This window comes from Merops nubicus, unplaced genomic scaffold (genome assembly GCF_000691845.1).
Source record: "Merops nubicus isolate BGI_N331 unplaced genomic scaffold, ASM69184v1 scaffold29287, whole genome shotgun sequence".
NCBI classification, from domain to species: Eukaryota; Metazoa; Chordata; class Aves; order Coraciiformes; family Meropidae; genus Merops; species Merops nubicus.
In genome coordinates this window covers 1-13,572 of record NW_008622733.1, presented here as the reverse complement: position 1 = coordinate 13,572, position 13,572 = coordinate 1, and the positions used below count along the sequence as shown (strand labels likewise).

Genomic DNA, 13,572 nt, shown 5'->3' with positions numbered 1-13,572 from the left:
ATTTCATGCAGTTCAGAATGGCTTAGGGATTAGCAGAAGGCACAATCACTTTTTTTTTTCCCTTTCACTATGTTTTGATTAGGCACATCCCCCTCACAAGCCCTTTCTAGGGGAAGTCTAACAAGAGGCATTCACAGGCTCAGCCCCAGGAAGCAGCAAAACCCACAGCAAGATCTCCTCCCCTGCTACACATTGAATAAATGGTTTCAGCCTGCTGCTCTTTACTTTTTGGCCTTCTTTGTCTTGGAGCAGCTGCCTATCCCCCCATTTAGGCACAGAGGAACTCAAGGGTGTGTCATGTCACCCTACACTCCCTACACCTGAACAGAGGGACATAAGGGATGGAGGTTGAGCAGAGCTAATAATATACCTTAACAGTGCCTGAGCAGTTACAAAGGGCACAGAGGCCAGGCAAGCTCTTATCAGCCTTCCACAGGATATTTAAGCTGCTGAAGGCTAACAGGAAGGTCAAGACAAGGAACATTTGCTTACAATCTTTATTGAAGTCATACAAAAGTTGCCAAAAAGTGAAAAAATACACTATATACAAAACCATTTTCCTTGTAAGGAGAGGAGTGTTCAAGGTTAAAGAATTATCATACTGTGCTTTCAACTGCAGCCCCCGCTTCTGCTTGTGGCCTATTATCCGTCTAAAAGAAAAGAAAAGGTTTTGTTTTTAAAAACCAGGACAGTGCCTTTACAGCACCAATTCACACAACACTTCAAAGTTTCTGTTCTTGCAAGTCTTTACTTGTGGCTTTGCTGGTCTTCAGAGCCCAGTGCTATTCTAAGTTATTGATGTTAACAGCTGTAGGCCAGTAAGTATTAAAGCTTAGGAGTATTAAAAAAAAAAAAAAAACAACTTTGGGGAAGGGTCCTTTGCTGTAGGTCACCCAGATCCAAATACCCAGAACATGTTCCTGTCCCACCCCACAAGTCCAATCTTTACAGCTGGTGTCTTTCCAGCCCACACAGTAGCAGACACCACAGTACAAGCATCTTGCCAACTAGGGAGCAATCTCTATCTCATCTGGGAAGCCTTGTGAAGACCAACAGGCAATAAAAATCAGTACACCTACCAGGCACAAAACCATGCCTGAACAGGGAACACAGGGGGAGGGGGGAACACACAGTACAGAGCCCTGACTCAGCTGCCCACCTCCTCTTCCATTTTTTCTGCAACCTCATTTCCACTGGGAGCAGCTTCACCACCACCACCATTGACAGCTGGTTCTGGTTTAGATTTCTTAGCTTCATTGTCTCTCTGTGGAGCCTCCTCCTCTGGTTTCCTCTGAAGACAAAATTGTTTATAGTCTTCACTATGTTCAAATTAAATTTAAGGATCTTTTATTTCTTAGAAAGTTAGCATCTAACTGTCATTGCACATTATCTATTCAACTTCTACTTGCCAGGTTCAAGACAGATACTTCAGTATTAAGATTCAGTCAAAGCTCTGGTGCAGGTCTCAACCAGAAAGGATTTCCATTAGGACATTATACAGGTGCTAGTATCTATACTGCTGAATTATCCTTACAGTTTTGCAAGGAAACATGCAAATGCTGAGCCAGATAACAGGTAAGGGGATAGATCTGGGGCATCTATGACAGAATCACCTGTGTAAGAGCAGATCACAGTTGCTTCAGGCAAACCTGAACTGAAAGAGGCCAATATAACACAGGCCAGGCTGTGCCACATCAGCATACAAAACAAAACCTAAGATCCTATAGGATAATTTTAGGTATATTAGCAGAAAGTACTAGAAAAAAAACATACCTTTAAAGGAACATAATGCTCAATACATCTTTAAGAGGTAGTTTACCATTGCTACCACCAGACTGGCTTTGATATTTATGAAGTTCATTTCTCCATTTCCACTTGGAAAGAAGGGAACCCAACTCAGCCTGGTTGCTTGCCCTTTCTGCAGGCCACCCCGCTCTCCTGGCAGGACCTCAGCACAGGAGGGCACTTGTTCAGAGACTGCCTGCAGAAGCCACACAACTCAGCTCTGAAGTTAAACCAGTGTGGATCAGGCAGGGTGCTGAACCATCAAGAATAGTCTCCTGGAGGCCAGATGGTTCCCAGACTGGTTGGCTCCCAGTGGAAAGGAGTTTCATGCATTATTTCTGGTTTTGCTTTTAGAGTGGTTATTTTTTTTTTATTATAGAACTAAGAAAAAAGCTTCAAGCCAAGAAATTCAAATTATACAGAGCAAGCCAGTGGTACTTAAATTATTTGTTCAACTAGTCATGTGACTCACCTTTTTCCTCACTAGGTGAGAGATGTCTGTAACACACTGAGATGCACCATCAGCTGCTTTTCTTACTGGAATCTATTACAAGACAGACATTGACACATGAGTAACACCAAACAGTAATCCTTAGTGGAGAAAGGAATTGGCAACATCCATTTTAAACTAACTTACTGTGGAAACAGAACCACTGTCTTCACTTTGTGCAAAGCCAGATGTAGTTCCAACCTTAAGAAAAGCAGAAGAAACAGTGAAAAAAAACTGGCAAGACCATATCTGCTAGTTTAGGAAAAAAAAAAAAGAACCCCAACTCCATCATGTCTCACCACTGCATTCTACACTTACACACAGGGCTGATGCAACATTCAGCCCATGTCCATTCTCATATTTCCAGCCTTGACACATTAAATTGGTATAGAAGTTTATCAATTTCCCATTTAAGACTGAAACAATAATATCATTGTGTTTACTAAATATCCTCTTTAGTTGTCAGCTGCCTCATTTTCCTTCTCAATCACAGCCCTTAACACTTGTGAGCAACCATCAATTCCTGATCTGTACAGGCAAGCCTGAGCTCTGGTTTACTTCAGATTTCACTGGAAGAATGGTTAGAAGGAAACCACAGGATGCACTAACCAGAGTTGCTTTCAGTGCCAGCTCAGCCACTCTTGCACTCTTCTGCGACTCCTTTGAGTCTTCTATCTTTTCTTTAATTTCAGGAAGCAGTCCCTTCAGTTCTTCGATTTCCTTCTCGTCTTCAGGGGACCCACCTTCTGCCTTCTTTATCCGCTCAGTAAGCATTGCTAGGATGAAACAGTTTTCATAGCAAAAAGCTTCAAAAAGTAGCTGTCCAGTTACCAATATCCAGAGGCAATTACCTGCCAACACACAGTTCTGACAACTGATATGGGTACAGCCCGTTAACACTTTCAGCCCAGCAAACCTTTGCACAACAAGGCAATAAGCACACCTAGCTACTTTTAGGGCTTGGACTCGTGAAAGCTCTCACAGCCACAGGGCAGTTTTAGAACTCCACTCACCCATTCTCTTGTCGATGACTTCCACAGACTTGCCAAACTGCAGAACGGCCTCGTCGAACTGGCTGTTGTAGTGGTAGGCCAGCCCCAGCTGGTAGTGGCTCTCGGCGAGCAGGCGGTCGTGGGCCTCCAGGTACTTCTGCTGCAGGGCCAGGCAGGCCTGGAACTCTTCGATAGCCTGCGTGTAGTTTTCTGTAGGAGGAAGCAGTAAGGCCTTCCCAAACCACGCTCATTTATCCAAGCAAGCACGATCTAAAACCATATGCAGTTACTCTGTATTTTGTTATGCTTTATACAGCCTGAAAACAGGCCCACCACTGAATACAGCAGCAGCCGAGTCCAGAGACAAGCTGCTTTCAGATCCTCACGCGACGAGGCTGCCGCCACCCTCAAAGATGCTGTGGAGTCCAGCTCCTCCAGCTCTCCCAAGAGCCTTTTGTTCATTCACAGACAACTAAGCACACAAATCCTATCCTACCAGCTACTATGAATCAAACCTAACTGCTCACCACTGCAACTTGAATCCAGAGCTAAGGACAGTCCCCTGCTACCTCCCAGACAAGCTCTCCATTGAATGTATCCTAGTACCATAAAACACAACCCTAATTTTGGAGCCTTGAACCAGAAACCTGTCAGGTTACTTCCAGTGCTTGCCATAGAGAAAGATCACACTCTCCTTGGATTTAGCAAGTTTAAAACACATTTTTAAATGAAAGGCAGATATGACACATTAGAAAGCACAAACCTGGGGCTTACTTCCCACTCCTTTTTTCTGCTGCCTAGGAGTCTTTCCTGACTCTACTCCAGGATTCCAGAAAATCTAAGAGTTAACCAATTTTTCATCATTTGCAGTTTTTATATGCTGGAAGTGGCATGGTACTGACACCACCTATTGCACTCAGTGTCTCACTACTCCAACAAGGAAAGTCTCTTCCAAGTTTCTGAAGCTAATCAAACCTTGCCTATAAAGCAGAACACAAGGCTGGTTTTGGTCTGATAACATGTGACATCTTAATCAAAGCTTTCTTTCATTCTTCTGGAAAAGCACCAACTGTGCTACTTAAGGCACCAACTTGTTCATCCATTGATTCCAGAACTGCATTATCATAATTATATGAAGTCTATTTTGTTTTTACCTTAACAGCCTTAACTCACCTCTTCTCATTTTGAAGTACAAACCAGATTGATAGAACACAGAACTGAACGTTTTGTAAGCGAGAATCAAGATGACTTACCAGATTCAATGCTGACTTCTCCTAGCTTTAGATGAGCTTGAGCTGCATGGAGCTGAGCTTCTTTTGTTTCTTGTCTAAATCAAGAAAAACAACTAGTTTTCAAATCCTGATCAGACTACGCACATCAATTGCTTATGCTACCCTGCAATTTACAATTGTTTCTTTCATACACAAATTAGGACTTAAGCCTTTACCTCTTGTAGATGACTTTCGCCAACTCCAGCATGTCCCAGGCTAGCTCAAGATTTCCTATTTCATCCTCCTCACTTTCCTGTAAAGACTAGAAATACATTGAAGATTAAAGTGACTTGGTCACATATCACATCAAGGAACACCACTTAAGTTTCTAAGCAGCATTGTCAAGGAATAGACTTCAAGATGTAAACAGTTTACCAACAGAAGGAAAAAAAATTAAGATATCGCATCAACCAAGACTGCACCTGCAGTGAAGTGGAACAAAAAAAAGCTTACCCTGTTAGTTGATATGGCCAGAATTTTTCCTTCCAGAATTTTTCCCCCAACAAGCACTAATATTATCCCAAGAATACTACTTAAGGCAGTATTTTGATGAACCAAAAGCTAAATCAAAGAGTTGATGTCCCACTTATTTTAAATGAGCTTTTGAACTTCATTAAGTTTGAAGAAGAGACACTTTACTCAAGGCACTTGTCTAGCATGCTTAGTACCACTCTGCTAGGCTTCTGCTTTGTCCAAGTGTTTTGACTGCTGCATCCCACATTTAAGCAGCACCACACATCCCAGTAAATTCCCATCCTAATCGTGGCTTACTGGACTGGGTACCTCCAACACTTATGAGACAACCACCAAACCAGTAGAGGATAAACTGTTGCAAGTAACTAACTTCAGTAACAAGCTAAAGCAACTCTCCCTGCCTGCCCCAGCACTTCCCAGGCTGCTTTACTTTCAGTAGACCAAACATCTTTCAGCATAGCCAAGCTAGCCCAGCTTTACAGACAGAGGTAAGCAGGGTCCTACAAAGCAGACTGTGTATAATGCTGCCCCTTCTGTAGAGGCAATACTGGTTTTCAAAAGTCATTTCCTATATAGGACTAAGTGAGATACAAATGAGCTTTTTATAAAGACATTTACATGACATGCAGACAAATACTGCTCTCTTCAAAGAGCACCAACATGACATCTCAGCATCTCACCTTTTCTTCCACTGTCAATTCATTCTCCTTATCATCTTCAGCTTTTTCATTTTCTTTGTCTTCATCTTCAGATTCTTCTGTTTCTACAAGGAACGTAGATGAAGGATAATACTTGGTGTTACCACTCTTACTTCACATGGAGTCAGGCAGAATACACTGCATCCAGCCCTTATCCTTCCAGTGCCAGGTTAGATGTGTGATGCAAGAGCACAGATCAATTCTCAGCAGCAGCCATCTTGCTGAAAGTGTGATGTACCACAGACTTAAGTAGTTCCAAGCTACTTTAGTCCTTGTTTTAAGTTTAACTTCATACTATCTAGAATGGAAACCTAGACTGAATTTGGCTGTCACAAATGCACTGTGAACTCCCACGGAAGCAGGGGATCCTCAGCAGCCCTGGAGGCACTGATCAGTTGCTGGTCTTCATGTTGCAGATAAGAAGCACTTTTGGCAAGATAGCTGCTAAGCTGTGTACAAGTAAGACTGTCTGTGAATTCATGTTCCTCATGTCAGACATTTAAGTGGCAATGTTATTAATGCACCTGCATTGTGTAGCACTGATTTGACTCTGGAGCATCATACAAATCTACCCTACCAGTATAAATAATTTTGGGAAAGTGTGCAGTGAAGGAGCAGGGCTAATAACTCTAGAACTTAGTTGACATGCATGTTAAATTCACACTTTTAATTCCTATGTCATGACCACTGACTAATTCCAGAATAACTGGTGCTTTATGGGTTGGAGACTGGAGAACCTGTGAGCTCCTGAGTCTAACTCCCAAAAAGCACACACCTACCACTGAGGGGGACAAAGCTGTAAGTATGAGGACAGTTCCATCAACAGTAAAACAGAAGAAATGTTAGGAAGTTAAAAATTAAGTAGTGGGAGGAATGTGGAATGACAACACTGGACCAGGATGTTCAATATGCTCACACCAACAGAGCTGAGGGAAAAAAAAGCAGAAGTGTGTGCACATCAGCTTTTCACAGGAGAAAGAGGAGTTTCAGGTAACTACTCTTAGCTTTTGTTCAGTCCTAGTCTGTCCAGACAGACACTGTTAGGCAGCTGCTCCACCACTGAGTGCTCACTGTGTTCAGCAAGTACAAAAATCTTCCAATGTCCAAACCTATTTAGCCTGAACATTTGCTGCTCCTAAAATAAGACCCTTCCTGTGAAGCCGAGTTACTGCCAAGGAGAGTTTCAATTATCAGCTCACCAATTCACTTGTGCAAGAGAAAGCAGTGACCTACTGAGACCATGCAAGTAATACTTCAAAGTGTACAAGTTTTGCAAGGTTACTTCAACATGATCCTGAAAACAGCTACAATGAAGCAGAATTGCAGAAAAAGCTAGACAGCAGCAAGAAGCCTTCAGTATCCAGGTCAAATTAAGCTAGATTTGCCAACACAAATGTCACTTTTAATTACCACCAGAGACTAGAGTTCCTTCCACCCCCTCTGAAAACCAAATGTATTGTTTTGTCATGTATTCAGCTGTTCCTCTTTCTGCTCCACTGTTTTAAAATACATTATGGTTATAACCAGAGGCAACTTGTGCTTCAAGTTATTTGAAGGTTAGTGCAATAAACCCAGACACATGCAAGTGAACATCCATTCAGTATTCTCCACCAGCCTAGCCAGTACTTACACGTTTCACAGGGCTGTAAGCTGGCTCTTAAGTAAGATTTGCTTTGCAGTTAGTTAAGCGTTAGTCTAGAGATGCTGAAACTATCCCCTATTCCTTGAAACTTTACTTGGATGTAAAATCCTCCAAGAGCCCCTCCCTTTACTGTGCCTTTTCCTTATTCTAAGGCAAACAGAAAATTCTGAATGGAACACTTTTTACCCATTGTTAGCCAAATCCATCAAGTTATCCACCCACAAGTACTTTTCTCCTCTCACTGTTACCTTCTCCCTCTTCCATCAGGTCATCTTTCTCTTCTTTTTCTACCTTAGCACCTTCTCCCTCTTCCATCAGGTCATCTTTGCTTTCCTCATTCTCTACTTTTGTAGCTCCTTCAGCCTTGTCCTCCATGTCATTAGATGGCTCTTTGCCCTCTGTGGGCACAGGTTCCTTTGAGGACTCTGCCTCTTCAGATTCATCTGGTTTCTCTTCTGTAGCTGTCTCTGCTGGATCTTGTTTCTCCTCCACCTTCTCCTGTTCAGCTGCCTCTGCTTCCCCTTCTGCAGCTTCTTTCTGCTCCTCAGCGACTGCTGCCTGCATGTCTGCTGTCACTTGTGCTGCTGCCTTCTCTTCCACCGCTGCCTCTGCCTGTCCTTCTACAGCCTCTCCCTCTTCCACAGCCGGCTCCTTTTCTGTTGCTTCTACTGTCTGCTCTCCTGCCTCTCCCTTCTCCTCCACAGCTGCTTCTGCAGCTTCAACCTCTTCCACAGCTGCCTTTGCCTCTTCGTCTGAGACTTCCATTGTTCTCTCCTTCTCCTCAGCTGTCTTTGCTACCTTGTCCTCAGAAATCATCTTATCCTCTTTTTCTACTACCTTCTCTTCTGCAGCCACCTCCTCTTTTGTAGCCTCCTTTTCTACAGCTACCTGCTGCTTCTGCTCATCTGAAGTTACTTGTTTTTCCACAGAAGCCTCCATCTGCTCTTCAGCCTCAAGATTCAAGTCCTTGTCAGCAGTTGCTTCTTCTGTTGATTTTTCTTCTGTGATCACTTTCATTTCAACATCCTTCTCTTTAGTTTCCTTCTCAGATAGTACTGGAGACTCTTCTGCAGCCTTTTCGGCCTCTTCTTTTTGCCCCGGGGCATTATATACCTGTTCTCTCAACTCCTCCCTTGCTTCTTCTACATGATTGAGGAAGCATAAACATTTCTTCGAGTTTAGTGACAAAGACATTAATGGGCACTGACAATACCACCCTCAGACCCTCCAGTGTGTTGGCTTGTCATCAAGTTAGATGACACTTCTAAAAGCTCCATTTTCAAAGTACAAGGACTTAGGACACAACCAACATAGTAAGTGGAACTAAGCAAACCCCCTCCCCCAGCTGCAGCATGGCAAGCGGCTGCTCAAGCAGTGTGCGGTGTGGCGCAGTAGCGTTTTTAGTCGCAGCTAAGCAAGAGGTGCCAGTATTTTAAGTCTGGATTGACAGGAATTCCTGTGTCATTTCCAGCTGCAGGTAGTATACTATTGTCACTGTTTTGGACTTTATTTTTTTACAGACTCTGACCTGCCCTACTGCACACACTGTACTGCTACAAGGTTACAAAGCAGTTCAAGTTTACTGTGAAGCTTAAGAAAGCAGGTTTGAATGCACTGTTTCAGCACACTGACACCTGCTGATGCTTTACACATGCTTTCAGTGATCAGGTACTTGTAGAAGTTCTAGAACAATTCAAACTACCTAAGGTACCAATTTAGACAACAAAATGCAGCTTGGTACCTCCACTTCAAGGCAGACAGCTTTACATACCATCAACAGTTGGTAAGACAGAACCATCATCTGCTTTTTCTCCTTCCTCTTCAACCTGCACCCCCTCTAAGGCATTTCCCAGAACACCATTTTCCATTCTAAAGGGGGAAAAAAAAAAAGTTTGTTATCCCTTAGCTCTAGTAATCACATCATTTTATCTGCCCAAGCTGCAATCCCACAGCCCACCCCACCCAGTGCAACCCTGGGGTGTATGAAGTTCTAGTGCAGCCCTGTCTATATGAGGGTGAAATCCTGTGAGGCCAGACAAACCTAATCAGATGGGAAAGCGTTAGTGTACCTTGCCAGCTCCAGGAGAGATTTTCCATAGTAAAAAAAAGCTTCTGCACACTCATCTGCTGTCTCACCATATTTTTTCCCCCTGTAAAAGTAATGAAGAATTATTTGTCCGTGCCTACATTAGATTTTGAAACAAACTCAAAAGCTAAAAATTCCTGGACAGGAATAATCAGTTTCTTAGCTCATCTCCCATTGTTTCAAACAAATAATAAATGCCTCTCTCACTTAGGTAGACATCATTCTTAACATCCAGCAAAGCAAATTAATCTAAACCACAAAGAGGTATCGCCTCAGAGACTGATCACATCTAGTAAACAAGATCCTAGCAAGTAACACTATCTCATTTTCATATTAACAACCATCGGAACCATTCACTGCAAAGTAAAACATCACATTCCTTTTCCTCCTTCAGGAGCTGCACGGGCAATGACTATCACAAAAGCTGTCTGAATCACACACCAACTACAGTATTGTCCAACACTTGATTTAGTTTAAATAGTTTGTCCTCTCCTTGGTTGAGCTATGAATACAGCCCACATAGGTGAGGTAAAAACCTCAATTCTCGTATCAGCCAGTTCAAGCTGAAACCCCAGCCCTACAAAATCACACAAAACATTCCACTACTCACAGTAAGCTCGCAGCTTCCTGGAACGCGTTAACAGCAGCTGGAATATTTCCCATTACCAAGTGTTTCTGTCCTAAACCCAACAGTTTCTTTGATTCTCCATCCACATCCATACTGGGGGGCAGAAATGGGGAAGACAAAACAAAAAAAAAAAAAAAATCAAATACAGGACTCTGTTGGTTTCCACAGCAGTTTCATACCCAGCTTTCAAACTTGGTCAGCTCTATAGAACAGTAAGTTGCACACGTTATACTGCTTGGAATTAGCAGGGTAGGGGCAGTTTGTTTGGTTTTGTTTAAATCTGCACCAGCTTTTAGCTCTGAAGACCAAGCACAGATTAATTTTAACCAACCGCTGCAAGAAGTGGGTATCAGAATCTCGTATGGCAAAGGACACTAAAGAATATGCTGCAAGAGCTGCACACCAACACCACACCACATACTGTACAATGCTTTACCAGACTCCCAATGCCAGCTAAGCCAAATAAAAAAAAAAATCCAAGTTATGACTTCTCATACCACAGCATGATGCATGTGAGAAAAACGATAGAGCCAAGCTTCAATTTCAATTCCAAGCATCTCACACAGCTCCATTTCCAGAAGGTCCATCCTAGCCCAGTACCTTAGACTAGGAGAAGAGGAGCACTTGGCAACAGTGACCACAACATGGTGGAGTTTAGTATTTTACAAGGTAGAAGCAGGGCAGTTAGTAGGATTACAACCCTGGACTTCCACAGGGCTAGCTTCACACTCTTCAAAGATCTACTTGCAGGAATCCCATGGGCTAAGACTCTGGAGGGTAGAGGGGCCCAAAAAAGTTGGTCAATTTTTAAATAACACTTCCTCCAAGCCCAAGATAGGTGCATTCCCTCAAGCAAAAAAAATGAGCTAAGAGACCTGCATGGATGAGCAGGGAGCCTCTGAAGGAAATCTCATGGAAGAAAGAAGTGTATTGCTCATGTAAGAAGGAATTTGTCACTTGGGAGAAATATAGGAAAACTGTTAGGACATGTAGGAAGGCAATAAGAAAGCCCAAAGCCCTCTTAGAACTAAAACTAGCAAAGGAAGAGAAAAGGGCTTCTTCAAATCCATCAGTAGTAAAAGGAACAAGAGGGGAAGCATGGCCCCACTGCTGAATGAGGCACAGCCCTGGTAACTGAGGTTGCAGAGCTGCTGAATGCCACCTTTTTTTCAGTCTTTAATCCTGAGACCAGCATTCGAGAACTCCAGACCTGAGATGGAAGAGGGGAAGCCTGGAGAAGGGAAGACTCTCTGCTAGTCCATGGAGATTGGGTTAGTGATCAGTTAAGGAAATTGGGTATAGATAAGTCCATAGGCCCTGATGAGATGTACCCAAATGTATTGAGAGAAGTGGCTGACCCTGTCACTCTACCACTCTCCACCAATTTCACTAGATCGTGGCAAACCGGAGATGCGGCTGAAGACTGAAGTAAAGCCAATGTCACTCCAGTCTTCAAAAACGGCAAAAAGGAAGATCCAGGAAACTACAGGCTGTTCAGCCTCACCCTCCATCCATGGAAAGATGATGGAGCAGCTCATGCTGCAGGTCATCTCTATGCACATGGAAGAGAAGAAGGTTATCAGGACTAGTCAGCATGGACTTACCAAGGGGAAATCATGTTTGACTAATCTGATAGCATTCTATGATGTGGTGACTGAATGGGCAGATGCAGGGAGGACCAGTTGATGTAGCCTGCCTTGACCTTAGCGAGGCGTTTGATACAATCCCCCATAACACCCTCCTGAGCAAGCTCAGGAAATATGAGATGGGGAACCAGCAGTGAGATGGGTTGAGAATTGGCTGCACAATAGAGCCCAAAGAGTGGTGATCAATGGTGCCAAGTCCAGCTGGAGACCTGCAACTAGTGAGGTCCCGCAGGGATCAGTGCTGGGTCCAGTCCTGTTCAACATCTTCATTAACAACCTTGATGATGGTATAGAATGTCTTCTCAGAAAGTTTGCTGATGACACAAAACTGGGAGGTTTGGCTGACACACCTGAAGGCTGTGAGGCCATTCAGCAAGATCTAGACAGACTGGAGAGCTGGGCACATAGGAATCTAATGAGGTTCAACAAGAGTAAGTGCAGAGTCCTACACCTAGGGAGGAGTAGTGAAATGCACCAGTACAGGTTAGGAGGTGATCTGACAGAGAGCCGCTCTGTGGAGAGGGACCTTGGAGTCCTGGAGGACAACAAGTTGTCCATGGGACAGCAGTGTGCCCTTGTGGCCAGGAGGGCCAATGGTATCCTGGGGTGCATTAAGAAGTGTGTCCAGCAGAACAAGGGAGGTGGTCCTCCCCCCTCTACTCTGCCCTGGTGAGACCTCACCTGGAGTATTGTGCCCACTTCTGGGCTCCCCATTTCAAAAGGGACAGAGATCCCATGGAGAGAGTCCAGCAGAGGGCTACAAGGATGACTGGTGGACTGGAACACTTGCCTCATGAGGAGAAGCTGAGAGACTTTTTACTGAGGGGCTTTTTAGTCTGGAGAAGACTTAGGGGGGATCTAATTAATGTGCATAAATATATGAGGGCTGGGTGTCAAGAGAGGCTCTTTTCACTTGTGCCGTGTGATAGGACAAGGGGCAATGGATACAAGCTGGAGCACAGAAGTTCCACCTTAACATCATGAAGAACTTCTTTACTGTTAAGGGTTACAGAGCAATGGAACAGGCTCCCCAGGGAGGTTGTGGAGTCTCCCTCCTTGGAGGCTTTTAAGACCTATCTGGATTAGTTCCCATGTGCCCTAGACTAGATGGTCCTGCTCTGGCAGGGGGGTTGGACTCGATGATCTCCAGAGGTCCCTTCAAATCCCTAACATACTGTGATTCTGAGTACTACTGCACACTAGTCACATACTCACACTTCCCCAGTGCTTCTCCAGCACTACCTCACAGACCAAGAATTTCCTAAGTCCCTGAAAGAGTTTTGTTGCACTGGACTTGGGGGGACTAGAGGTGAGCACAGGTTTTTAGCATCTACAGCACCTGCATCTAAATTCAAGCCTAACAACTCATTCAGAGAGTGATTTTGTTTCACTCGACCCCTGGATTTTGTGTTCTTTAGTACCTGACAACCTCAACTTCCACCTTACCTGTCTGTCTTGTCTGTGGATGTGGAAGGAGCTGCCAATTCCTCTTCCATCCTGCAAACAAGACATCGAATAAGTGTTTGTAAGACGCCGGCCACCTGTTTCATGACGGGATCTGAGCTCCCGGAGGTGTGAAACCAGACCCAGGAGCAGTGCTCTGCTTTCAGGTGCTCGGCCACCTCGGGCGGCTCACACACCACTTCACCCCCTGTCCGGGTGAGAGGCCGTTCGAAAGCAGACTCTCACATTCCGGTTGTGTCGGACGGAGCCTGACCAGCAAGTCTGCTGCCTAAACCCCGGTTCCCCCCCGCCGGCAGCTTGCACCCACGGACCCGGCACGCCCCCGGCTCAGAGGCATCCCCGCGCGAACTCGCATGGCGGAACGCGCCGCCAAGCGCGAAACGGGGCGTTCTGCGC

The 13,572-nt window shown here is 44.4% G+C and overlaps 1 protein-coding gene across 1 annotated transcript; it reads right to left on the bottom strand.

Moving 5' to 3' along the window:
• Window positions 1-483: 483 nt before the first annotated feature.
• Window positions 484-13,208, bottom strand: NASP (nuclear autoantigenic sperm protein (histone-binding)). Its single transcript, XM_008944898.1, has 14 exons — window positions 13,159-13,208; window positions 10,049-10,159; window positions 9,422-9,502; window positions 9,124-9,221; window positions 7,601-8,494; window positions 5,693-5,775; window positions 4,715-4,791; window positions 4,521-4,594; window positions 3,289-3,477; window positions 2,885-3,051; window positions 2,423-2,476; window positions 2,258-2,329; window positions 1,160-1,291; window positions 484-650 (listed from the first exon to the last, which is right to left on the bottom strand). Exons 1-14 carry the CDS (start codon window positions 13,206-13,208, stop codon window positions 597-599), a joined length of 2,136 nt encoding a protein of 711 aa, XP_008943146.1. The 3' UTR covers window positions 484-596.
• Window positions 13,209-13,572: the final 364 nt, after the last annotated feature.